At 39.6% G+C, this 25268-nt stretch overlaps 1 protein-coding gene across 1 annotated transcript in view; it reads left to right on the forward strand.

The window, feature by feature from the left end:
• Positions 1-11580, forward strand: part of got1 (glutamic-oxaloacetic transaminase 1, soluble) — a 54921-nt gene extending 43341 nt beyond the window's left edge. The window contains exon 9 of the mRNA XM_060842240.1: positions 11232-11580. Within this exon, the coding sequence (XP_060698223.1) occupies positions 11232-11377 (146 nt within the window). The 3' untranslated portion in view covers positions 11378-11580. The remainder of the gene's footprint in view (positions 1-11231) is intronic.
• Positions 11581-25268: the final 13688 nt, after the last annotated feature.

Raw genomic sequence — 25268 nt, forward strand, 5'->3', positions numbered from 1 at the left:
GCTCTGTAAGGCAGGAATGCCAATCACTGAGCCACCATGCTGCGCAATCTCTGGGCAGAATAGCCCAGAGTCAATCACCATATCCTATCACCAATAGACAGCCGTAAATGCCCAGTTAAGGATGACTCGAGGGCTTCAGCCGACATCCACTAGGATTAACCCAACAGCAGCTGGGCATGCAGCTACAACAGCTGCTACTCTGCAGGCAGCTTGTCACTTTTGCTCGGGGAGGCTCTCGATCAAAGATGATAAATGCATCATTAAGAAAATGAACACCAAGCAGTGTGTGACCACTGAGAGTAACTCCCTGCCCCTTGCTTCTAACCTGTCATCACACTCTTTCCCCCATATCTAGTAGAGAATTCTGGACCTATCAAGATATTAATGGGAACTAATAGGATGGAGTGAGAAAAATTTACACTGGGTAGGGAATATAGAATATGGGGACATAATATAATTCTTATTTTGTTTTTAACATTTTAGTTAAGAAATATTATGCTATATAAAGAATGGCAATATTTGGAACTCTTCTGCAAATGTTATCTGACACTAGATCCATTGTTAATTTTAGATCGAGCACTAATATAAACTATAGATATTCAGGGATATGGGGCAAAGAAGAGTAAATGGATGTGAGACTCAAATCAGGTATGATCTTGTTGAATGGCAAAAGAGGCTCGAGGGAAGCAATGCCCTGCTCTGGACCCTGTGTTCCTTTGAGAGTGGTTAGAAATGCTTTCTGGAAAATGCCTTCTAAAGGAAGATAGATAGAGAGTGTAGGAATAGAAGGGATGGACCTGTTGGGCATTTCTGTACTGTAAATATTTTGTAATTTTTTTAGGTGCAATGTTACAGATTATCAATGTAGTTAAAAACAATATATATAATAATTGCGTAGGAATAAGTAAGGTGATGTCAAACTTTTCAATTTTAGAAATAAGACACCAATCTCATCACATTCAAATTTATAACTTTGGTTCAGACCAAAACATTCACCAGAATCACAAACCAGATACTGACCTTATGTTTATCATTTTGCAAAGTCCCTTTTTCACTTTCAGGAATTAGGGGAATGATATTCTTAGTAGAATGAATAGTAGTTTGAAAATTGGCTTAAGTGGAAGGCTTAATCAGAAGGAAGTTGAACATGGTGCGTGTTGGCATATTCTGCTACCAGTCAGACAGAGTTCACAAAATAGTTTGCCTTTATGTAAACCATTGTGCATCTTCTATTACTGCACCAGCACAAGAGCTTATGCTCCTGTTGTCAAGGATGCACGTCTGGAATTGGAAGACTGGCATTGGCTCAGCTTATATGTTTGCGTGTGGTGTCTCAGGGACACTCACCACCCACATTCCATTTGCCACTTTGTTTGCAAGTTTTAAAGGCCATTTAAGTTTCAGATAAGTGCAAAAGCTGGTCAGATATTGCAGTGCAGCATTGAGGGAGAACTCTGTTTCAAGTGACGTATTACTTCAGGTGGACTTAAAGATCCCTTCACATTGTTTTAAAATAGATGAGTTATGGAGTGAAGTAACATTGTTCCTAGTGTACTTCAGGCCAGTATTTACCCCTCAACCAGTGTTACAAAAGCAGAAGATCTGATCATTCTCTGTCTTCTGTTTGTGGAAACTTGTGCAAAACTTAATTGCCACCTTCCCTACACTACTTTAGAGACTACACTTCCTGAGTATTTAATTATCTGTAACATTACTTGGAATGTCCTGAGACTGAAAGGTGCTATAGAAATTTAAAACAAAAATAGAAATTGCTGGAAAAACTCAACAGCATCTGTGGAAAGAAAGCAGGGTTAACGTTTAGGGTCCAGTGAGCCTTCTTTACAACTTTCATTCGGTTTACTGCTGTAGAAATTTGTTTGGCATGTCTTTCTTCTTTTAGATTTACAATTTGAGAACTGAGCTTTTCTTTTGGACTCCTAACAAATATCTTTATCGCTTTTGGTGGTGCCAAGTATTGCAAATTGAACTCCCTGAATTAATGAGGAACAATTTTCTTAGGTTTGCTAAAGACTTTACTGAAGGTGGATTATGAAGGAAACAGCACATGCGTCCTCCAGCATGTAGTGCTTGAGATCCTAGCAAGTGCCAATTATCTGCAATAGTTTAAGACTCTGGGATCTTCAGCTGTTCCCAATTCATGTGACAGATACTGAGAGCTGTCCATTCTTCCTTAATGCACCTGGCAAATAGCTTGGAAATTTTTGCAGATTTTCATTGCAGCATTTATTGCCGGCAGCTGCAGTGTTTGCACAAACCATTACAAAATGTGCCCAGGGTCGTCTCTGTTTATTGTCAATTTAATTGTGTTGAAAGCTCTGGGCAGCCAAAGAGTTCCTACAAAGACCTTCCATAATGTTCTTGCCAAAGCATCTGTCGTGCAGGAGTCTCTGAACAACTGAGGTTCTTGCTAGCTATTTCTATCAAAGCATGCAGGATTCAGCTTTATTCCTTTACTAACAAAACACTTTCAATCTGCTCAAATGGCTTTTGTGGGATATTAGCATATTAAATACATGTACTGATTTACAATATATGGGTATCATTGGCTAGGCCAACATGTATTACCCATCCCTCACTTTCGGTCACATTGCTGTGGGTTTGGACTCACATGATGGGCAGATCAGGTAAGGATGGCATATTTCCTTCCCTAGGAACATTAGTGAGCCAGATGTCTTGTTTTACAACACTTTTATCCAGCTTCTTATTGAATTCAAATATCACTGTCTGCCAAGGTGGGATTCAAACTGTGCCTCTAGAATATTAGGCTGTGGTTCTGGATGACTAGTCAAATGCATTACCACTGTGCCACTACCTCTGGTTCAAATGATGAACAGGTTAGGTCAGAGTTGGTGAAGTTTCTTGCATGACATTTAATGTCCAAGATCTAACCATTTGTCATTGGGTGAGGGGACTTGTTAATCTCAGCTGTCCCTATCCTACTCCTTGGACATGATGGTGTTCCCATGCATCTTTCATTCATGTCCATCTAGCTGTTAGCAGCTGCATCTTTGGAAAGAGCTTTTCAAGGAGGTTTCATAAGTTGCTGTAGTAGATCTCGTAGATTGAACACATTGCTACAGTGTGCAGAAGATGAAGTGAATTAATGTTTAAGGTAGTGGATGGGGTGTTGATCAAGTGAGCTGCTTTGTTCTGGCTTAGAGTTGCTTTCAATCCATGTAAGTGGTGAGTATACCATCACATTCCTGACTTATGCATTGTAGATGGTGAATGAGCTTTTGAGAGTTTGGAAGTAAGTTACTTGCTACAGTATTCCCAGTCTCTGATATGTACTTGCAACGAGGAAGTATTGAAATGGTTTACCTGGTTAAGTTTTTAGTCAGGAGTAACCTCCAAATGCTGGAGATTGTAATGCTGTTGACTGTCAAGGGAAGATGGTCCCTTATTGGCAATGGGCATTGCCCGGTGCTTGTAAACAGTGCTTAAATGTTCAGCAGCTGTCCAACTGTTGTAGATTAGTTTGGGCTTCAACATATTCTGAGAAATTGTGAATGGAACTGACGCAGAGGATGTACTTGTCTTACAGGCAGCTCCTTGTTTGGAATTCTTTAGTTTAAACCAAACAATCTCTGTTTTAGTAGTACGGAATTTCATCCCATAATCTGTTGGCATTGTCCAGTAATTGTCGATACTACACATTTTACATGAATAATGTTATGCTGCACTGAATATGAAAGCATTCAACAGGAAAGTTATAAGAAGAACATTCCTTTAATTGTTTTTTTTAATATATATATAAATAAATAAGACCATCATGATTTTATTTTCAATTTAAGATTTGGTAATCTTGGTTTCTAAACTGCTCTTGTGTTGTTATATAGTTGCATCCAGAGATGGTCATCAATTTTCATCAGCACTTTGAGAAGAACTTCACTTGCTGATTTGATTGCAGTATACCACAATATTACACGTGCTGTGTTGTGACATGTTTGCAGCAAACTGCTGGTATGTGTGCCACTGGAAGTTCCACTCATTTTCAGTAGGAATGTAGCTAGAATTACTCTTTTGAAAAGACACACTCAGTGATGGTGCACTTTCAAGTTGAATGATTGACCCTTGCCCAAAATATCTGGGTAACTACATCAGTTCTGGAGAGGACTGGATAGAGTGGACATGGAGAAGATGTTTTCACTAGTAGGAGAAATTAAGACTCAGAGTTGAGGGGTAACCCTTTCGAACTGAGATGAGGAGGAATATCTTCAGCCATAAGGTGATCAATCTATGGAACTCATTGCTGCAGAGGCTGTTGGAGGCCAAATTGTTGAATATATTTAAGACAGATGGATAGGTTCTTGATTAGTAAGGGGATCAAAGGTTATGTGGAGAAGACAGGAGAATGGGGTTGAGAACATATCAGTCATGATTGAATGATAGAGCAGACTTGATGGGCCAAATGGCCTAATCCTGCTCCTTTAAGTTCTGGTCCACTGAAAGCCCCACATCAGGAGTTGCACATCGATTGGGGATTGTGCCATAACATTAGCCCTGATCTATATCACAGCTCTCCATCAGATTGTGTGATTGGTGAACTTTCTTTCGGAATAATAACCTTTCCCAAGCATGATCCATTGAAAGTTTTCAACTGAAACTTTGACCTTCTGTTCTTGGATATTGATTGAGTAAAAAATGAGGTCTGCAGATGCTGGAGATCACAGCTGAAAATGTGTTGCTGGTCAAAGCACAGCAGGCCAGGCAGCATCTCAGGAATAGAGAATTCGACGTTTCGAGCATAAGCCCTTCATCAGGAATAGATTGGATATTGATTGACCTGTTTTCACTTGCCATGTGAACCTTCCTGTCTTCACTGTCATAAAGTGACTGTTAATAGTTTATGTCTCGATGCAATGCATAGAATGTTTCCGTTTTTCACGTGAGACAGTAAATTAAAACACTCGGCATTTTCTTCTGGCTCAGGAGGTTGTTACAGAGTCTGTCACACTATACAAAACAATGAAGTTCCCTTAATATCTTAACTAACATTTTTCCTCCAGTAACAGTGCCAAAAACTGATTGTGCTCGTTCATCTTATTTTCTGTTTGTGGAATCTCACTGTATATAAATTGATACATACTGGATTTGGCTATGTTTGTGACTAGAGTTCAGCAGTAACTCATTCCACTTGAAATGATTTGAGACTTCCTGAAGATGTGCTGGGGACCAATTTAAGTGCATCGTTTGCACATTGCTTGACGCTCACCACACACCTGCCTGCAGCCATTAATCATCCTTTACAACATCATGATGTATAAAATTGATTCATGTTGTAGTAAACTTTCTGATTTATTCATTTTAATCATGAAAAAGGTAATCCTCCATGGCTTTGGTGCAAGTGTTCTCACTGAAAACTGCAGTGAGTCCAAGATGTTGTTGCAGTGGAGGATGCCCTTGTCAGCACACATCATTCACAGCCACATTGGGTTTCCTATAGATCCCATTAAGTTTGGTTTCACTCTTTTAGACCTTCAAATACGAACAACTGTACTAATTGATCCATATACCTTTGTCCAGTGAGTCTATATATCATACATTACTTAAAACAGTAATGCCATCCAGCTGTACCGCTGTGTGTTTTGTTTTGGATAGTTGTAGATTCACAAAGGACCCGAGAACTTAATACTTTAAAAAAAAACAAGGAAGAGAGAAAAAACTACATCATACTTTTATTAATGGGAAGCAGACTGTTTGGCTTAGCAAAGGATCTTATGCAATTTGAGAGTCTGTTGAGAGCGTCTGTTTTGGTGCCCTGAAGGAGTCAATTAGATGTACACATAACATACCACCAGGATCTTTTGACGGCTGCCAAACGGTGTCTCCTCCTATTTATAAAAATATCCCAGGTATCTGATAGTCATGTTGAGAAATCCACTTCAGATTTGTGATAGATAAATGACCTTTCAGAATTGAGCTATTTCTATATCTAGCTGGATGATGAGCCAGGGCTCATCATCCAGCTAGGGCCTGGTTTCTGATACATGGAGCTCAAGCAAATGGTGGCAATTCAAAACTAACCTGTTGAATTTGTTAAAGTAGGACACTGGAGAGAAGTTCACTTTTGTGATAAAGGTCTTCCAAGGGTTGTTGTTTAATATGATGTTGCCATGGATAAATTTGTGTTACTCACTGCGTCTGCATGTGTCTGTCTGTCTCTCTGTGTCTCTCTCTCTCTGTCTGTCTCTCTCTTTCTCTGTCATTCACTCACTCAGTTACTCTCACACTTTGTCTTTCACTTTCACACTGTTTTTCTCTCTCTCACATTGAACAAAAAAAAATGTGTTTGCTGAAAATCAGAAAGAAAAACGGAATTGCAGAAAAACCTCAGCAGGCCTGGCAACATCTGTGGAGCAAAAGCAGAGTTAACATTTCAAGCCCAGTGACTCTTCTGCAGAATTATTTGTACCTTGGAAAAGGTCTCTGTTTTTGTTTTCAAATTCTGTTTTTGTTTCTGTCTCTCATTGTCTCTCTGTCTCTATCTCTCTCTCTCTCTCTCTCTTTGTCTCTGTTTCTCTGTCTCTCATTTTTACACACATATTGTTTTTCTTTCTCTGTCTGTTATTCTCTCCCTCAACTCCCCCCTCCTCACTGTTCCTGTCTATCTCTGTTTCTTTTCCTCTGTACCTCTCTGTTGTCTGTCTATCTCTGTGTCTGTGTCTCTCTTTCTCATACTGTCTGTCGTCTCTCTGTCTCGACTCTCTGTCACTCTGTTTCTGTCTTCTGTGCGCTATCTCCTTTTTTTCCGGCCTTTTTTCACCTCCTAAGACCAATGGTTTGGATATAGAGATTTTATGCACATAAGTTAGCCATAGTTTTTATTCCAGGATTTTGATATTTTGTTATCTGTAAAATGTTCTTTTCATGAATAATGCTACACCTGTTTACTGGCTTAAAAAAAAGTCAGTGGCTTGCTTCATTTGTTTCAGTTCCTTGATATAGCCTTTGTCCAGTACATTAAGCAAATGATTGCTCATCACCTATAATACTGGATGGTGAGGTAATTTGACCATGAGGACTTTGAAGCCGAGTCTAATACTGTCCCAGTCAAATGTTCACATGGGATATGCAGTAAATGTCACCTGGAGTAGAATCAGGAATCAGAGGTCTTGCTGTTGCTACGTTATCCCTTTCACTTTTACCTCCCTTTTGTGCTTGGATTTTGTTCCTTTTTGCTCGATCATTCTTGTATTTGTTCTTCCTCACATTCTTGTCCACTCCTGTTTTTCTGTCTTGCACTCTTTTTAAATACTTATTTTTTAAAATGTTGACTTTATTGTTTGGAAGTTCTTACTCATTGGAATTTTTTCCCTGAATAATTGAGTTCACCCTCACTACATACCTAGGGGAGAGAGAGACTCCAGGATTCTCAACAGCAGATTATATTCCCACTACACTGCATGGGCAGCATGGTGGCACAGTGGTTAGCACTGCTGCCTCACAGCACCACGCACCTGGGTTCAATTCCCGCCTCAGGTGACTCTCTGTGTGGAGTTTGCACATTCTGCCTGTGTCTGCGTGGGTTTCCTCCGGGTGCTCTGGTTTCCTCCCATAATCCAAACGTGCAGGCTAGGTGAATTGGCTATGCTAAATTGCCTGTAGTGTTAGGTGTAGGGGAATGGGTCTGGGTGGGTTGCGCTTCGGTAGGTCGGTGTGGATTTGTTGGGACAAAGGGTCTGTTTCCACACTGTAAGTAATTAGTAGTTTTGACCTTGCTTTAAGTTTATCCTGTCCAAAGAATTGTGTGATATTGTGATACTAAATAGTTTGTTCTGTATTCTTGTACATAGAAATCCGGTGTGGGGAACTGAAAAAGACCTATAATCCATTGTTAAACATCATCCAAGTTAGAGCAGGGCTAAAATATGTGCCTTCCTTGGTCTAAAAGGCAATTGACAACACTAAACATAGGATCAGGAGTTGGCCTTTGAGCTCACTCCACTGTTCACTGTGATCATAGCTGATCATTCAACACAGATTCTTGTTGCTGCTTTCTCCCCATATCTTTTGTTCCCTTTAGCCCTAAAAACTATAACTCCTTGAAAATAGTCAGTGTTTTGGCCTCAACCACTTTCTGTAGCACCCATTTCCACAGGCTCACCACATCTCTGAAGAAGTTTCTCCTTGTCTCAGTCCTAAGTGATCTACTCTGTATCCTTTGCCTGTGTCTCCTGGTTCTGAACTCATTGGTTTTTGGGATTCTTCATGCATTTATCCTGTTTAGGTCTGTTAGAATTTTATAGGTTTTTTTGTGAGCTCCTCATGTTCTTCAAAACTCCATTGAATATGGTTTGAACCAATCCAGTTACTCTTCATATGTCAGCCATGCCATCTCAGAAATCATTCTGGTAAATCTTTGCACACTGTCCCATAGCCAGAACATTCTTCCTCCAATAACTGTAGACCAAAACTGCACATAATACTCCAGGTGTGGCCGTGCCAAGACCCTGTACGATTGCAGCAAGAAAGCCTGCACCTGTATTCAAATCCTCTTGCTCCGAACGCCAACATACAATTTGACCTCTTCACTGCTGCACCTGAATGCATACTTTCAGTGACTGGTGTACAAGGACACCTGGCAATTGTTGCACCTCATCCTTTCCCAATCTCTTACCATTCACATTATCTATCTTCCTGTTTTTGCTGCCAAAATGGATAACCTCACAGTTATACACATTACACTTCATTTGTCATGCATTTGCCCACTCATTCAACTTGTCCGCACTGTAGCATCACTGCATCCTCCTCGCAGTTCATCTTCCTACTCAGTTTTGTGTCATTTGCAAACTTCGAGATTTTACATTTAGTTCCCTCATCCAAATCATTAATATATATTGTGAATAGTGGGGATCCAAGCTCTGATTCCATGGTATCTCGCTAGTCACAGGCTTCCACTAGAAAAAAATGCATGTTTATTCCTAATCTTTGTTTCCTGTCTGGCAACCAGTTGTTTATCCATGTCAATACACTAGTCTCAATTCCATGCACTTTAATTTTTATATGTTAATCTGATGTGGGACCTTATCAAAAGCATTCTGAATGTCCAAGTAAACCATATCCACTGCCTCTCCTTTATCAACATCACTAATTGCATCCTCAAAAAAAAAGTCAGATTTGTGAATCATTATTTTCTTTTCTTAAATCCATGCTGACTCTGTCCATTCTTGACACTGTTTTCCAAGTACTCTGCTTTTAAGTCTTTTATAATAGACTGCAACATTTCCCTTTTACTGGTTTCAGGCTAACCAGTCTAAAATTCCATGTTTTCTCTCCCATCACCTTTTTAAAGTAGTATTTAAATAGTAAACAGTGTATTTGCTGTTTACATGTTAGAGACAGAAGGTTTATGTTTAAAAGGAGTAGTAAAACAATCAAATGTTTTGAAGAAAGAAAAAAAAATGCATTGATAATATCTTTCATAATTCAAAATCTTCACTACCAATGATTGGTATTTGAAATGTAGTTATTCATTTTATGCAAGCAAACTTACTGTACAATTTGCACTTTAGCTTGATGATGCGATAAACACAAAGGAAATTAACAACTAAGGGATAAATGCTGGACAAGCCATTCTCTATTAAATAGCACTATGGAATTTTGACTTTGAGTGAGAACACTTACCCTGGATTTGACCACATCTCTTAGCAATGCAGCACACTCTTAATTTAAACTGTTAAGTCTAAATATTGTGTACTCAACAATCAAGCTTGACTTTCTAAATTTGAGATCTGAATGTATCCACCCAATGCTGATATGGCCATGCTTTTTTTCATCTTTTCTATCCAGATCTCAAAACTTTTGAAAAATATGCTTCTTACGACTTTGCAACAGTGTTTAATTGCATTTTTCAGCATTGATCATTTCAAACTAGAAGTTCTCAGTTCACCAGGCACCTTCTGAACATTTGAAACATCTACCAGTTACTAGTATTGAAAGGACGTGTTTTGGCTGAGCAGACTGAACTGGAGGTTTCTGTTTTCTACAAGGTTTTGCAGCAAGTTCTTGAAGTGTAAGCCCCATCTAGTAATGTGTGGTGTGTTTGTGCTGTTATCTCGCTCTAAGGAATTCTCAAATATCTTTGACCTTCACGAGATTGAACCTTCAGTACTTCTGTTTCTAAACATAGTATTCTTAGAATTCTGGTTGCAAGTCAGGAAAAGTTGCTGCTTAAGCTGGAAATTTAACATTTGGGTAGTTCTAGCATACAGATTTTGTTCTCTTAACGTTACTTAACGTTATATTTTTGTTTATATTCAGTGTGAGGTCTCCCTTTTAAGACTTAGATGTGAAAAAATTGTCTTCTCTTGAGGGTTGTTTGTCTGCAGAATTCTCTTCCCCAAAAAATAATGGAGGCTGGATTTGACTTTGGTAGAGAATGGAGCCAGAGGCTGTAGGGAACAGAAAACAAAAGGGTTGAGATCACAACCAGATAACCCATGACCCTATTATATAGCAGAGCAGACTTGAAGGTTCAAATGGCCTAATAGTGCTCATAAGTCTTATGTTCTTTCTGTTCAGGCTACTCTTTCATTGGTAGAAGTTATCAGTTCTCTACTGCATAGCTTCATTATTGCCTTGTTTGGGAAGGCAACTGCTTTCTGTTGTATAACTGTCCCAAGGTGGAACTGCATGTGTTATCTAGCATTTCTTGTAGGGGTAACTAGCTGCAGGTCTGGAGATCTGTCAACTTCCGTACCAGTCTTACCACTGACAAGTGCAAGGAAAAGCAAATATTGAAAGGGACTCTGCTAACAATCCCCTTTTTTTTTAAAGTTCCCCTTTCAAATATTTCCCTGGGAACTTAGGTCTGTCATCTAATCCAAAAGATGACCCCACCTGCATCACTGCAATGAAGTATTGTCCTAAATTGTTTCTTTGCTCAAGTTTTATCTTCTGACTTATGGAAATGATTAACTGGATAATGCTGCTGCCAAAGGACAGGGGAGAGGGATTCCACTGGAATTCTTGTTGAAAATTCATGGTGTGAAAACATAAATTGAAGCCAATTCCACAGTCTTTTTTTTAACTAGCTTTCTGAAAGATTTATAAGAAGTTATGTATCTCCAAGTTGACTGGTGATGTATGGTTTCTGAGACACGATTACACTGTGTAATATCGAAGCCACAGAAACCACTGAGCAAATGACAAACACCCTACTAAGCAGATTCTGATCCTTTCTCTTTTTTCTCTGTTTTGATTTTCAGCTTCCCAAGTTGATTATATGGTAAAGAAGAAGCATATCTATCTCATGGCCAGTGGCCGTATCAACATGTGCGGCCTGACCTCTGGCAACTTGGACTATGTGGCAGAATCCATTCACGAAGCAGTGAAGAACAGCCAGTGCCAGTAATCTCACTCATTTGACAATGTGGCCACTGAAGCAACTTGCTTGTAGATGTGATTGTGTGTGTCTGTGTGTGTACCTGGAGAGGGAAGGGGGTATTTTGTTTGGACTGCCTCCCTCCACTATCCTCTGCCTAATCTAACAAGTTAATTGGTAAAGGAAAGCCCTGGCTTTGAGAAATAATAAAGCAGCCACAGAGATGCTCATTATTTGAGCTTTCCTTCTTGGCTCAGTATCTTTTCTGATTTTATCCTTACAATTACACTTTTAATTAAAAAAAATGCTTAATGTTTCAGATGATGCCTGTGAATTTTAACAGAAATGAACAATTTGTGTCCGGTCCCATCTATTTTTCTGTTTTTCTCTGTTCTTACCCCACTTCCTTCCTCCACCTTTACCCCCATATCCCAGGCTTATTAAATAGCCAGCTCCTGTTTCACTTACCTTCACATTCTTTATCTGCATAATGCCTCTGTATTTCTGTAAGTGCATAACAGGACACTTGGATTTACATAAATGGAGGAGATTTTCAGTGTAAAGGCACAAGAATCATGTTGAGCCAATGAACCTGGGTTCCAATGATGCACCTTAAAACATCTTAAAAGTTCTCCATTAAGATGAACAGTCTGGGTCAATGAACGATCTGTGATATGATCCATTTGTGAAAATGCATGATTCAGACTAATGTTTCTATAACCACGTGAAAGCACCACAGGCAAACACTTTTGCTTGATGCAAAGCAAGGATCTGAATCTCTTTGAAGAAACTTCCGCTCTCCGCTTCCCAAATGACTGCTCCAGAGCAGAGTCTACTGTGTGTACCCGCTAGATTGGCTAGATTTTCATTTTTTTTTTGATTGGACAACTAACTGCAAATGTAATAATTTGTAGAAAAGCAGCTTATCACTTCTTGTCTTTGTATATGTGAATGTTTTTCTTCCTAAGTGCAGTTTCATGATCAAAAATATCTCTTTCTAAGTAAACAAACCCTCCAACAAAAGGTGCCAAAAAAAATTATGTTCTAATTTCTGTTTCCAAGGTTTTGCCATGAAAAAAAAGGCATTTTCTTTTTTTAAAATCTAGACTTTTTTGTGATATTTCAAAAAATGTTACCACAGGAGTAGTATCAAGGTGGATGATGGGTGGGAGGGTGTATATTGTTCGAATGGAACCACAATTACATATTGTGCAGATGTTTGAAGACATCAGTCCACGAGCTACGTTTGGCCAGCTGGAAGGTCGGGCTTCCCAGTGTAGGCATTGTGACCCCAAGTATGTCTTGACCTGCAAGGCAGCAATGGCCTAAAGCTGAGCTCCACCTTCACACAGGGTTTCTGTCCCATCCTGTCACCTTTTATATAGGCCAACTTGCTCCTTCACACCCTTGCTCTCTCAGTTCCCACTGAAGGGTTGCAACAATTTTCAGGCCTCATAAAAGGTTAAGTGAGAAAAGTAGCTAATGTAAAGTGTATACATAAGATTGCATCTGGAAGATATGATGTTCACAGTACTTATTAGATAACAAATTAAGCTAAAAAGCTTTCTACTTGAAGAAATGACATTAGTGACAAGTGTTTGGAACATTTGACAGCATATCATAATTTTCAAGGTACAACTGCTGATCAAGTTCTAAATATGCTAAAATTGTCCAGTTGTGAGCACCTAGAATGAGCCAGTTATCAGTTACCCGTCCAATCTTGGAAAATGAAAAGCAAATTCAGTTTTTTATTATATAGATATGAGGTGTCAGAATTGATGAATAGAGTGATGAATAGGTTCCGATTGCAGCATATTAACTAGTGTGGACCGAAAAACTGGCAGAGTAGGATTCTGTACCAACATTTTCCATGATTCTAATTTATATAGCAATAGAGTATTAAATGAATTGATAACTATCAGATATCCTTGAAGTTTTGCACATTATTAGCTACACAGTCCATTTGATTAACGTGCCAAGATTGGTGACTGTTGTCTGGAATAAAGTTTACGGTTTCTGGTCCACTTCCCAATGATGCAGTTTTAAATCTATAACTGTTGACTAGTAATGGTACTAAAATTAATTAAGTAGAAGATAGTGGGCAGTGGTAATACCAAATAATATTTTGATCTTCTGATTAACAGCTAATGAATGTAACCAGATTGTGGTTGACTACATACCATCATGCCACCCTCCACTTGCTACAGGGAAAACTGTATTTATCATGTTGACTAATTTCTGTGTAGTAACATTATTTCTAATTTAACCATTATTACAATGATCCTTTGGTTGGCGTTGAGAAGAGAAAAAATCAGCTTCAGTTATTTGCTTGTGGCCATCTGATGAAATCCTCTGTCTGTCATTTAATTGATTTTTAGCATTTGCTAATTTATTGAGTTGCTATAAATCAAAAAGCAAGTGCACTAGTGATTCAATTCTATTATGTTTACAGTTGTCAGCTTCTTATATAAATGTCTCTAAAAGACTATATGGAATGTATATAAATGTGGATAATCAACAATTTCATTTAATTAATCTATAAGATGTAACTGGTCACATTAAAAGCAACACAACATTTAAAAAAATTAAAACTATGGTTCTAATCATTTATTCTGAGGCTTTGGCTGATGCTGGCAGGTCTAGAACTATTGTCAGTTTATAGAGAAACTGGTAGCTGCAGGCTTGGCCAATTGGTCAACAGACAGAAAGCAATGTTCAGAAATAATTGTGTGATTTTCAGATTGACAGGCTGTGGGGTAAAGCAAGAATCAGTTCTTGGGATCCAGCTGCTCACAATCAATGTCAATTCGGAAATGGGGACTAAGCATAATTTGCAAATTACGCAAGGCATGGGGGGAGTATAAGTTGTGAGGAGAATGCAAAGAGGCTTCGGTGGGATTTGGGCTCAGCAAGCACAGGAGAGGGAATATATTCTGGGTAAATATAAAGTTATAAACTTTACTAGAAGGAAGAAAGGTCATAATCGGGGGTGGTCCATTTAGGACTGTGATCAGAAATTTCTTCAGGGACCAGTCTTTTTGAATTCTTTACCCTGGAGGGCTATGTAAGATCAGTCATTAAGTTCAAAATAAGAGATCAACAGATTTTTAGTGTGGAAAAGCCAAGTTCTAACATCATTGCTCCTCAATGTTAATGAAACCAGTTAATACTCAGTGGAAAGATTATGAAAACATTTGGCACAAATGACTTGAGAAAGGCTTCAATGGTGGGTCTGGCTTTGAGCAGAGTTCTGTACCAAAAAGATTGTCACATGACAATTTTTATCTATTCTTTGTAGAAATCAGCAATGAAAATTACACTTTGTCCTTTTGCCTCTGCTGTTAATTAACATTTAGCACACAGCAAAATACATCTGACTAGTTCAGTAAGCAAATGCAAGATCAAGGGACAGAAGGTCCTTGCATTTGGACTCTTGGCAGTTCAGTCATACTTTTCATGCTCAAGGTGAGAGAGACTCTTGGATGCACATGAAACATCATACATTTCATGTTGCGCTTGACATGGGGTACTTTTGAATGGAATCTCTCAGCTCTTCAGCTATTAGAAATTGGGTCAGTCCTGCACCAAGCTGTCATTTAATCCAAATGCAGATCAGCTCATGTGATCAGTCCCTCACTAAAAATACCATTGCTTTGCATAGTCAATTCTAATATTCTAACCATCTTGGATACTGCTTTTATCTGTCTGTGATGCCAGTAATGTATGATAGCAATTGTACAATGTTAATACTCTTTCCAGTTAGCCTTTCTCAATTCAAACAGTTCAAGAAAAAAATCTTTGATCATTTTGATTTAATGGGAGGGGGATATCATGTTGCTGAAAATAAAATATCAGTCTCTTGTCCTTTTATTTCAATAAATCTCAGATTCTGACTTTCCGCCAATACTTTCAATTCGCATTTGGTTAGGGGCAGGCCATCCTTCCTGTACCTGTTCCTGATTGAGTAGAGAAATTCAACCCTTGATAAAATGAGCAGTCAATTAAAACATTCTTGCTATTTATGCTTTCAGCCTTTGTTCTTTGTTCTCGACCTGGAATGGAGCCTAGTGCTCCAAAGCTTGTACATATTTCTTTGATCGTGGGCCTAATATCGAATTTAAAGCTGCTGTTGCAAAAATCAAGACATTTTTAGCTCCAGAAGATTCAGCAAATTCCTTGCATTTGTAGTTGTACCCCTTTCCATCATCCTGTAGTATACCACAAAGGGATTGATTTGCTCAGTTGGCTTGTTTGCAATACAAAGTGATGTTAATTGCTGATTCAATTCCTGCACTGAAGGATTCCCCTTCTCAACCTCTCCCCTTACCAAAGATATTGTGACCCTCAGATTAAATTTGCCAGTCATATCTCTCTCTCTCCCTCCTTCCCTGTAGTGACTAACATTTATTTAAGATATAATTCAACAAAATTCCATAATTAAAATGTGCAAATATCCTGTTGCTGAGGAGTTAGTGCATGGCACAATCCATAAGTCAGTCCTGAGTGTAGACTTTTCTTACTTGAGAGGTTAGGATTTGGAATTCTGAAATGCTGTGGAGGTAATTGCAATGGTTTTGATAGCATAAAAAGGCAATATTATTGGCAATGTTGGAAAACCTTACTTTGGAACTCAAACACAAGTTGGGAAAGGTGTATTTTTTGTGTAGGGGTGGGAGGTGGGGCCAGTTAAGGCAATACCACCCATTGCCCACAAAAGTTAAAGATTAAAATTACCCTTGTTTCTACAACTGTTATTCTTTACTTCAATATCTTTCCCTTGCCAAACACATCCACTTTCTTCCTGAACCTCACTTCAGTGAAATCAAATTGTCTAGCACTAATAGCGAGTTTTGAGAAAATCTGTAGCGGAGGTTGATGTTCTGAATGTACGTTTCGTCGCTGACTGGAAGGTTCATTTTCAGATGTTTCGTCACCATTCTAGGTAACATCTTCAGTGAGCCTCTGGCTGAAGCTTCATCAGGAGGCTCATTGAAGATATTACCTAGCATGGTGACGAAACGTCTGAAAACGAACCTTACAGCTCAGCGAGCAAACCTACATCCTGCCTAGCAGTACTTTCACCTTATAGTTGACTTTTCTAGTTTATTTTTTGCTCCCTCTTTTCAGCAGGCCTTCATATGACAATTGATTATAACACATCAAATCCTGACTGCAGTCATGGCCTGTAAATACATAATTTAGCAACTGTCTTGGAATAGTGCCTCGCAGTGGTAGCACAGAGCCATTTCTACACCTTCATTCCCCACCGAGAGAAAAAAGTTTCAAGTCCAATATGACTCTTTGGAACTAAACTTGTTTCACTCTCCACAGCTCCTGGGTTTCTCCAGCAATTTCTATCTTTATTTCAGAACATCAGCATTCACAGAGTTAGATGCCTTATATCAAAATTTTCATGGGATGTGCATGAGGCCATTTATAGCCTATCGCATGAATTGAGAAGCTTGCTAGACCATTGCAAAGGCCAATTCAGAATCAGCTCATAATGCTGTGGAAATAGTATCACATGTAGATCAGACTGAGAAAAAGTGGAAGATTTCCTTCTCTCAAGAGCAGTGACTTCATCCTACAGCCTTGACAACAGCTTTATGGTCGCAATTAGCATTTAAGTTTTAATTCTGTATATAATTATTGCACTTTAATATCCATCAGCTGTTCTCAAGAGTATTAACTGGGACCATTAGATTGCTAGTTTAGGGACAGTACCATTATACTATCTACACCAAATTTAGTTTGACAATTCCTCATGTAGACAAAGTATTAAAAATATAAAGACAAACTCTTGTTCTGGGAGAGAATGATTTTGAGTAACAGACAGAATGATCAGAACCCTGTTTTCATTTAGAGTCATAGTCATAGAGGTGTACAGAATGTAAACAAACCCTTTGGTCCAATTATTCCATGCTGACCAGATATCCCAATTGAATCTAGTCCTATTTGCCAGCACTTAGACCATATCCCTCTAAACCCTTCTTATTCATATACCCATCCAGATGCCTTTTAAGTGTTGCAATTGCACCAGCCTCTACCACTTCCTCTGGCAGCTCATTCCATACATGCACCACCCTCTGCGTGAAAAAGTTACCCCTTTGGTCCCTTTTAAATTTTTTTGCTCTCACCCTAAGTCTATAGTTCTGGACTCTTCCATATCAGGGAAAAGACCTTGTCTATTTACCCTATCCATGCCACTCATAATTTTATGATTTCCTTGATGAAAAGATAATTAAATTAATCCAAGCGTGTTACTCTTGAAAGATTCAAATGGTATGGTAGTAAATGCAGAATTAAGAGCATAGAAAGTCAATTCCTTTCACGATGTGACAAATAGATTGATTTTAGGAGAGAAAGCTATTGTGAACAAAATGATTTGAAGCATTAGTTGGCTAAAGAAAAACAATTGGAAGAATGATAATCTTGACAAATGGAATCTCTTTCTGATACAGGTAGCATTTTATAGACAACCAAAACTATGATGAGAATATTCTTGCTCTAGTAAGTCATGTAGAGTGGTGGAATATTTTCATTAAATCCCTGGAATTTGACCAAATATTTCCTAGTTGTACTTGTGCATTAGTGCCACAGAGGACTTAAAAGTGCTTTGATTAAGTTCTGCTGTAACGTAATAAAGACACCGTAATTACGTTTAGTGATATGATGTTTTTGTGGCATATAATCAAAGTGCAGCTGAGTCTATCCTTTTGGTTTTTAACTCAATTAAACCAAATACATTATTAGATTTTCATAAAATTATGAAGTATAAAGGACAATCTTTCCAGTGTATAACTTAGGCTGTGCATACGTTGTTGGGCTGTAAAGGTGTCTGAAGTTTTGCAGTGGTCATTGGTCTAATCAACAGATATCAAGGAAATATAAAACATACAAATGTTCAGTTCCAAAGCATACACAAAAGTGCAATGCTTTGTAGCCAAAGCTTATAAACAATTGAGAACATGGCTGTTGTAGTGGTTACCATTTGTATCAAAATAAAAACTACAGTCAGGGTGGTATAATGGTTCAGTGGTTAGCACTGCTGCCTCACAGTATCGGGGATCCGGGTTCGATTCCTGCCTCAGGTGACTGTGTGGAATTTGCACACTGTTTGTTTCCTCTGGGTGCTGTGGTTTTCTCCCACAATTCAAAGGTGTGCAGGTCAGGTGAATTGGCAATGCTAAATTAGTCAGGGGTAAATAGAGGGTAGGGTAATGCATCTGGGTGGGTGTAGACTTGTTGGGCCAAAAGGGCCTGTTTCCATGCTGTAGGGAATCTAATAATTGTTATTGTACCACATGTCCAATCCATTCATCCTTTTCATGAGCATTTTGCCAGAGTGGCGAGAAGAGAAGGAGAGGTGAAACCAGAGGGCTGCCAGGAAGGGTGAGTTTTCCCGCATCAAAAGGGACTTACCTCGGGAGTCGGACCTCCATTTGCCGAGAGGTGTGAGGGAAGAGCGAAGGACTTCTGGGAAGTCATGTATTTGTGTGATTGCGTTACCCAAAACATTACTTGGGTAGTGTCTCCCACCCATCCTCGTCCTCTGACCAGAAAAAAAGGACCGGTGCGCCAGATTGGTAAGGTAACAAGTTTTTTTTAATCCCTTATTTTTTTCAACAATCTCTTTGGGAATTTGGAATAGTGGGAATGAAGGCTAGGGCAGTAGAATGCAGAATGTGGGAGGTAAGGGTCACCACCAGTGTCCCTGCTGACTACATCTGTGGAAAGTGCACCAAACTCCAGCTCCTTAAAAACTGCGTGAGGGAACTGGAGCTGGATGAACTTCGGATCATTCAGGAGGCAGAGGGGGTTATTGAGAGGAGTTACAGGGAGGTAGTCACTCCTAAGGTACAAGAAAAAAGCAAATGGGTTACAGTTAGGGGACAGAAAGGGAACCAGCAGGCAGTGCAGGGACCCCTTTTGGCCATTCCCCTCAACAATAAGTATACCGTTTTGGATACTGTCGGGGGCGGGGAGACTTACCAGGGGAAAGCAGTGGGGTACAGGGCTCTGGCACAGAGTCTGTCTCTGCTGTTCAGAAGGGAAAGGAGAAGAGAAGCAGAGTAGTAGTCATTGAGGAGTCCATAGTTAGGGGGACAGATAGGAGGCTCTGTGGGGATGAGAGAGACTCACAGTTGGTGTGTTGCCTCCCAGGTGCCAGGGTTTGTGATGTCTCTGATTGTGTTTTTGGGATCCTTAAGGAGGAGGGGGAGCAGCCCCAAGTTGTGGTCCACATAGGCATCAATGACATAGGTAGGAAGAGAGATGGGGATTAAGACAAATTCAGGGAGCTAGGATGCAAGCTTAGAGTTAGGACGAACAGTTGTAGTCTCTGGTTTGTTGCCCGTGCCATGCGCTAGTGAGGCAAGGAATAGGGAGAGAGAGGGGTTGAACACATGGCCACAGGGATGGTGCAGGAGGGAGGGTTTTGGATTCTTGGATAGTTGGGGCTCTTTCCGGGGTAGCTGGGACCTCTACAAACAAGATGGTCTTCATCTGAACCGGAGGGGTACTAATATCCTGGGGAGGGAGGGGCGGGGGGGAATTCGCTAAGGCTATTGGGGTAGGTTTAAACTAATCCACCAGGGGGATGGGAACCAAAACTGTAGTTCAAGTATCGAAAAGATTGAGAGTAGGGAAGTCCAAAATCAAGTTTCGGGGACGCAAGATGGCACTGGCAAGCAAGAAGTTGGTTTGAAATGTGTCTACTTCAACGCCAGGAGCATCTGGAATAAGGTGGGTGAACTTGCAGCATGTTTGGTACCTGGGACTTCGATGTTGTGGCCATTTCGGAGACATGGTTAGAGCTGGGACAGGAATGGTTGTTGCAGGTTCCAGGATATAGATGTTTCAGTAAGAACAGAGAAGATGGTAAAAGAGGGGGAGGTGTGGCATTGTTGGTCAAGGACAGTATTGCAGTTGCAGAAAGGATGTTTGGGGACTCGTCAACTGAGATAGCATGGGCTGAGGTTAGAAACAGGTAAGGAGAGGTCACCCTGTTGGGAGTTTTCTATAGGCTTCCGAATAGTTCCAGAGAGATAGAGGAAAGGATAGCAAAGATGATTCTCAATAGGAGTGAGAGAGACAGGGTAGTTGTCATGGGGGACTTCAACTTTCCAAATATTGAATGGGAACACTATTGTACGAATGCTATAGATGGGTTAGTTTTTGTTCAGTGTGTGCAGGAGGGCTTCCTGATATAGTATGTAGACAGGCCAAGGGGTGAAGCCACATTAGATTTGGTACTGGGTAATGAGCCCGGCCAGGTGTTAGACTCGGACGTAGGTGATCACTTTGGTGATAGCAATCACAATTTTGTTATGTTTACTTTAGTGATAAAAAGGGATAGGTGTATACCACCGGGCAAGAGTTACAGCCAGGGGAAAGGCAATTACGATGCGATTTGGCAAGATTTAGGAAGCATAGGATGGGGAAGGAAACTGCAGGGGATAGGTACATTAGAAATGTGGAGCTTATTCAAGGAAAAGCTACTGTGTGTCCTCGATAAATATGTACCTATCAGGCAGGGAGGAAGCTGCAGAGCGTGGGAGCTGTGGTTTATGAAGGAAGTAGAATCTCTGGTCAAGAGGAAGAAGGCTTATGTTAGAATGAGATGTGAAGGCTCAGTTAGGGCACTTGAGGGTTACAAGGTAGCCAGGAAAGACCTAAAGGGAGAGCTCGGAAGAGACATGAGAAGTTGTTGGTGGATAGGATCAGGGTAAATCCTAAGGCTTTCTATAGGTATTTAAGGAATAAAAGAATGACAAGAGTAAGATTAGGGCCAATCAAGGATAGTAGTGGGAAGTTGTGTGTGGAGTCAGAGGAGATAGGGGAAGCACTAAATGAATATTTTTCAACAGTATTCACTCTAGAAAACGACAATGTTTTCGAGGAGATTACTCAGATACAGGCTACTAGGCTAGGCGTGATTGAGGTTCACAAGGAAGAAGTATTAGAAATCCTGCAGAGTGTGAAAATAGGTAAGTCCCCTGGGCCGGATGGGATTTATCCTAGGATCCTCTGGGAAGCCAAGGAGGAGATTGTTGAGTCTTTGCCATTGATCTTTAAATCATCATTGTCTACAGGAATAGTGCCAGAAGACTGGAGGATAGCAAATGTGGTTCCCCTGTTCAAGAAGGGGAGTAGAGATAATCTTGGTAATTATAGACCAGTGAGCCTCACTTCAGTTGTTGATAAAGTGTTGGAAAAGGTTATAAGAGATAGGATTTATAATCATCTAGAAAAGAATAAATTTGATTAGAGATAGTCAGCATGCTTTTGTGAAGGGTGGGTCGTGCCTCACAAACCTTGTTGAGTTCTTTGAGAAGGTGACCAAACAGGTAGATGAGAATAAACTGGTTGATGTGGTGTATATGGATTTCAGCAAGGTGTTCGATAAGGTTCCCCACAGTAGGCTATTGTACAAAATGCAGAGGAATGGGATTGTGGGAGATATAGCAGTTTGGATCAGTAATTGGCTTGCTGAAAGAAGACAGAGGGTGGTGGTCGATGGGAAATATTCATCCTGGAGTCCAGTTACCAGTGGTGTACCACAAGGGTCGGTGTTGGGTCCACTGTTATGCAGCATTTTTATAAATGACCTGGATGAGGGTGTAGAAGGGTGGTTTAGTAAATTTGCAGACTACACTAAGGTTGGTGGAGTTGTGGATAGTGACGAAGGATGTTGTAGGTTACAGAGAGACATAGATAAGCTGCAGAGCTGGGCTGAGAAGTGGCAAATGGAGTTTAATGTGGACAAGTGTGAGGTGGTTCACTTTGGTCGGAGTAACCGGAATGCAAAGTACTGGGCTAATGGTGAGATTCTTGGTCGCGTAGATGACCAGAGAGATCTCGGTGTCCAGGTACACAGATCCTTGAAAGTTGCCACCCAGGTTGACAGGGTTGTTAAGAAGGCATACAGTGTTTTAGCTTTTATTAATAGAGGGATCAAATTCTGGAACTATGAGGTTATGCTACAGCTGTACAAAACTCTAGTGCAACTGCACTTAGAGTAACGTGTACAGTTCTGGTCACCACATTATAAGAAGGATGTGGAAGCTTTGGAAAGGGTGCAGAGGAGATTTACTTGGATGTTGCCTGGTATGGAGGGAAGGTCTTATGAGGAAAGGCTGAGGCACTTGAGGTTGTTTTCGTTAGAGAGAAGAAGGTTGAGAGGTGACTTAATAGAGACATATAAGATAATTGGAGGGTTAGATAGGGTGGACAGGGAGAGCCTTTTTCCAAGAACGGTGACGGCAAGTACGAGGGGGCATAGCTTTAAATTGAGGGGTGATAGATATAGGACAGATATCAGAGGTAGTTTCTTTACTCAGAGAGTAGTAAGGGTATGGAATGCTTTGCCTGCAACTGTAATAGATTCACCAACTTTAAGTCTTCATTGGACAATCATAAGCATGTTGATGGAATAGTGTAGGTTAGATGGGCTTCAGATTGGTATGACAGGTCGGCGCAACATTGAGGGCCGAAGGGTGTGTACTGCGCTGTAATGTTCTATGTTCTCTGAGTTGCTAAACAAGACCACATCTTCCAATGATTCAGGGGTATGTCAAAGAACTATAATCTTATGAAACATTGGTTCTACTGATTGAGGGCAAACCAACTTGCAGACTGTTCATTCAATTCATTGTAATCTTGGTACATGGTAAACACCTGGCACATCCACTCCAATAATTAGATCAGTCCAGCATCATTTTGTTTTTGGTTGAGGGGCAATGACAGAGCAGAATCAGAATCTTTGCCGGCAAATATAACTAGTAACTGATGGCTTCAGTTGCCTTGCTCTGCCAGCCTCCTGACATTTCTATCAGTTGTCAAAGCTGAGACCAAGAAATTGTAGAGGTGAGAAAGTCTTGGCCGAGTTATCTATACATTCCGGTACAGCAGCCAAAATTCGAGGCTGTTTAAAAAATAGAACTTTTGAATTTTGAATTGATCGACTTATTTGGGCAAACCTTTCTGGATCAATAAAGTCTTAGCACTAAGGTAGTGAATGACCAAATAGTTTGATAGCATGGTGACTGTTAAGACATTTAAAACAATTCTTATAACTGAATTTAAAGAGACAACAGAATCTATGCTATTGTGATACCATTGACTTTTCAATGACTCAGTAATAAACAGAGAATGACAGCCAGATACATTTGGAATTTAATTAGTTTACCAAGTCAACATTTACATTTACAACAGTTAGGTTTCAACAATATCAGGGTGGAACAGTAGTTGTTTTAAAAAAATACATAAAAATAAATACGAATTTTAACTTTTTGGAGGTAGCGTATTTGTCAATTATCCAGTGACTCTAAGAGCACAATGCATGCAATAATTTTTCTAGCACAAATGATCAAAGTGCTCATTTGATTAATGCATTTGAAAGCACATTTTAAATAGTATTGCTGTATGCTCTCCTATATCTCAATATGAGCCATCATATAAGATCTCTATAAAAAATAATGCATGCCTTGTAATTTTGTGCTGTACGTTGTAAGAGTAGCATTGGAAACACATGCTATTTGATTAGATTGGGTTCAATCTCGAAACAAAACAGTTGTATTGTTCCCAAGTCCCTTGCCCTTCATTTCTCTCATCTTCTACATTAATTCCTTTGGATTTGGTGCAGATTTTCTTTACCTGCTATTCATTTTCTTAATAAATACCTTATAAAATTTGTTTTTATGTTGCAACGGAATTGGTAGATTCTGACCCGAGCGGAGTACAGAACCAGAATTTTATTGCACAGGAAGCCTATTCAACCCCAACGTCTCTGGCAATTCTTGGTTTAAACATCCAAGACTAATCTTATTGTCCTGTGCTCTCCCAAAAGCCCTGCATCTTCCTTAACTTCAAATATTAATTGCACTTTATCCTTAAAAGAGATCCACAATGATCTCTTCCTCAACAACTCCCGAAAGTATTCCAAACTTGGTGTATTGCAATTTATTTTACTATCTCGCTTCACTTTTGATAACAATTCTAAATTGATAAGCCCTAATCAGCAGCTTTCCAACCAAGGGAAATAGGATCGATTGGAAAGTCTGCCCATTAGCCTTTGTGGTTTTGTGGAAATGCCCACAGTATCTCCTCCTAATTACATAATTAATCTGGTCAATATGCATTATGGTCCCTATGTGTCTAATGTTCTCTTGATAATGCCCTGGGCATTGAGATTATGTCTCACACCCATATACTAGACAATGAAAATCATATGGTGCTCCTTTCCATATGACAAGCAGAATTTTAAATCCAAGCACATTGATTATTTAAAAAGCATTAAACCAAGCTTTAAATACTACTCAATATATTAAAACTGTTGCATATAATGCAAAAACCATGGATGATTTACTTGTTATTTAAAACAATCTTTCACATAGCACACCTGTTGCACATCACTGTGTTAAAAGCACAAAAATGTACAAGTCTTAACACTTTTCTTGTCGGTTTTTCTGACCTTGATATTTCTTAGAAGGAAACACTTAACATTTACAAGCAATTGCCAAACTGAAGAAATCTTTACTTGGCAATTAGTCTCTAAGTGACCGCATGATGTTCCACTTACATCACTTTCCTAGGGGATCCCAGATTAGCAGTCTTAAAAGGAAACCTGATCAAGACTCAAGATTACCCATCAGCAAAACCTAAGGATGAGCAAGAACTGATTCAACAACAAAATCCAAAATATAATGAATATCTGCAACATTTCCCATGTTCAATTCAGATCACTGATCCTCTCCTCCTCAAAATGGTAAATATTAATAAAGTCAAAAGTATCCTTTCACACACTTCGCTTTCAGGGACCAAAGCAGTTTAAAACAAGCACAAACTATTTCTAAAATGATTATTGTGCGTACATATAACAAATAACTTGCCCACAAAACTGTAACCACAGCTAACCTTC

Source organism: Hemiscyllium ocellatum, chromosome 22, assembly GCF_020745735.1.
Source record: "Hemiscyllium ocellatum isolate sHemOce1 chromosome 22, sHemOce1.pat.X.cur, whole genome shotgun sequence".
In the NCBI taxonomy this organism is placed as follows: Eukaryota; Metazoa; Chordata; class Chondrichthyes; order Orectolobiformes; family Hemiscylliidae; genus Hemiscyllium; species Hemiscyllium ocellatum.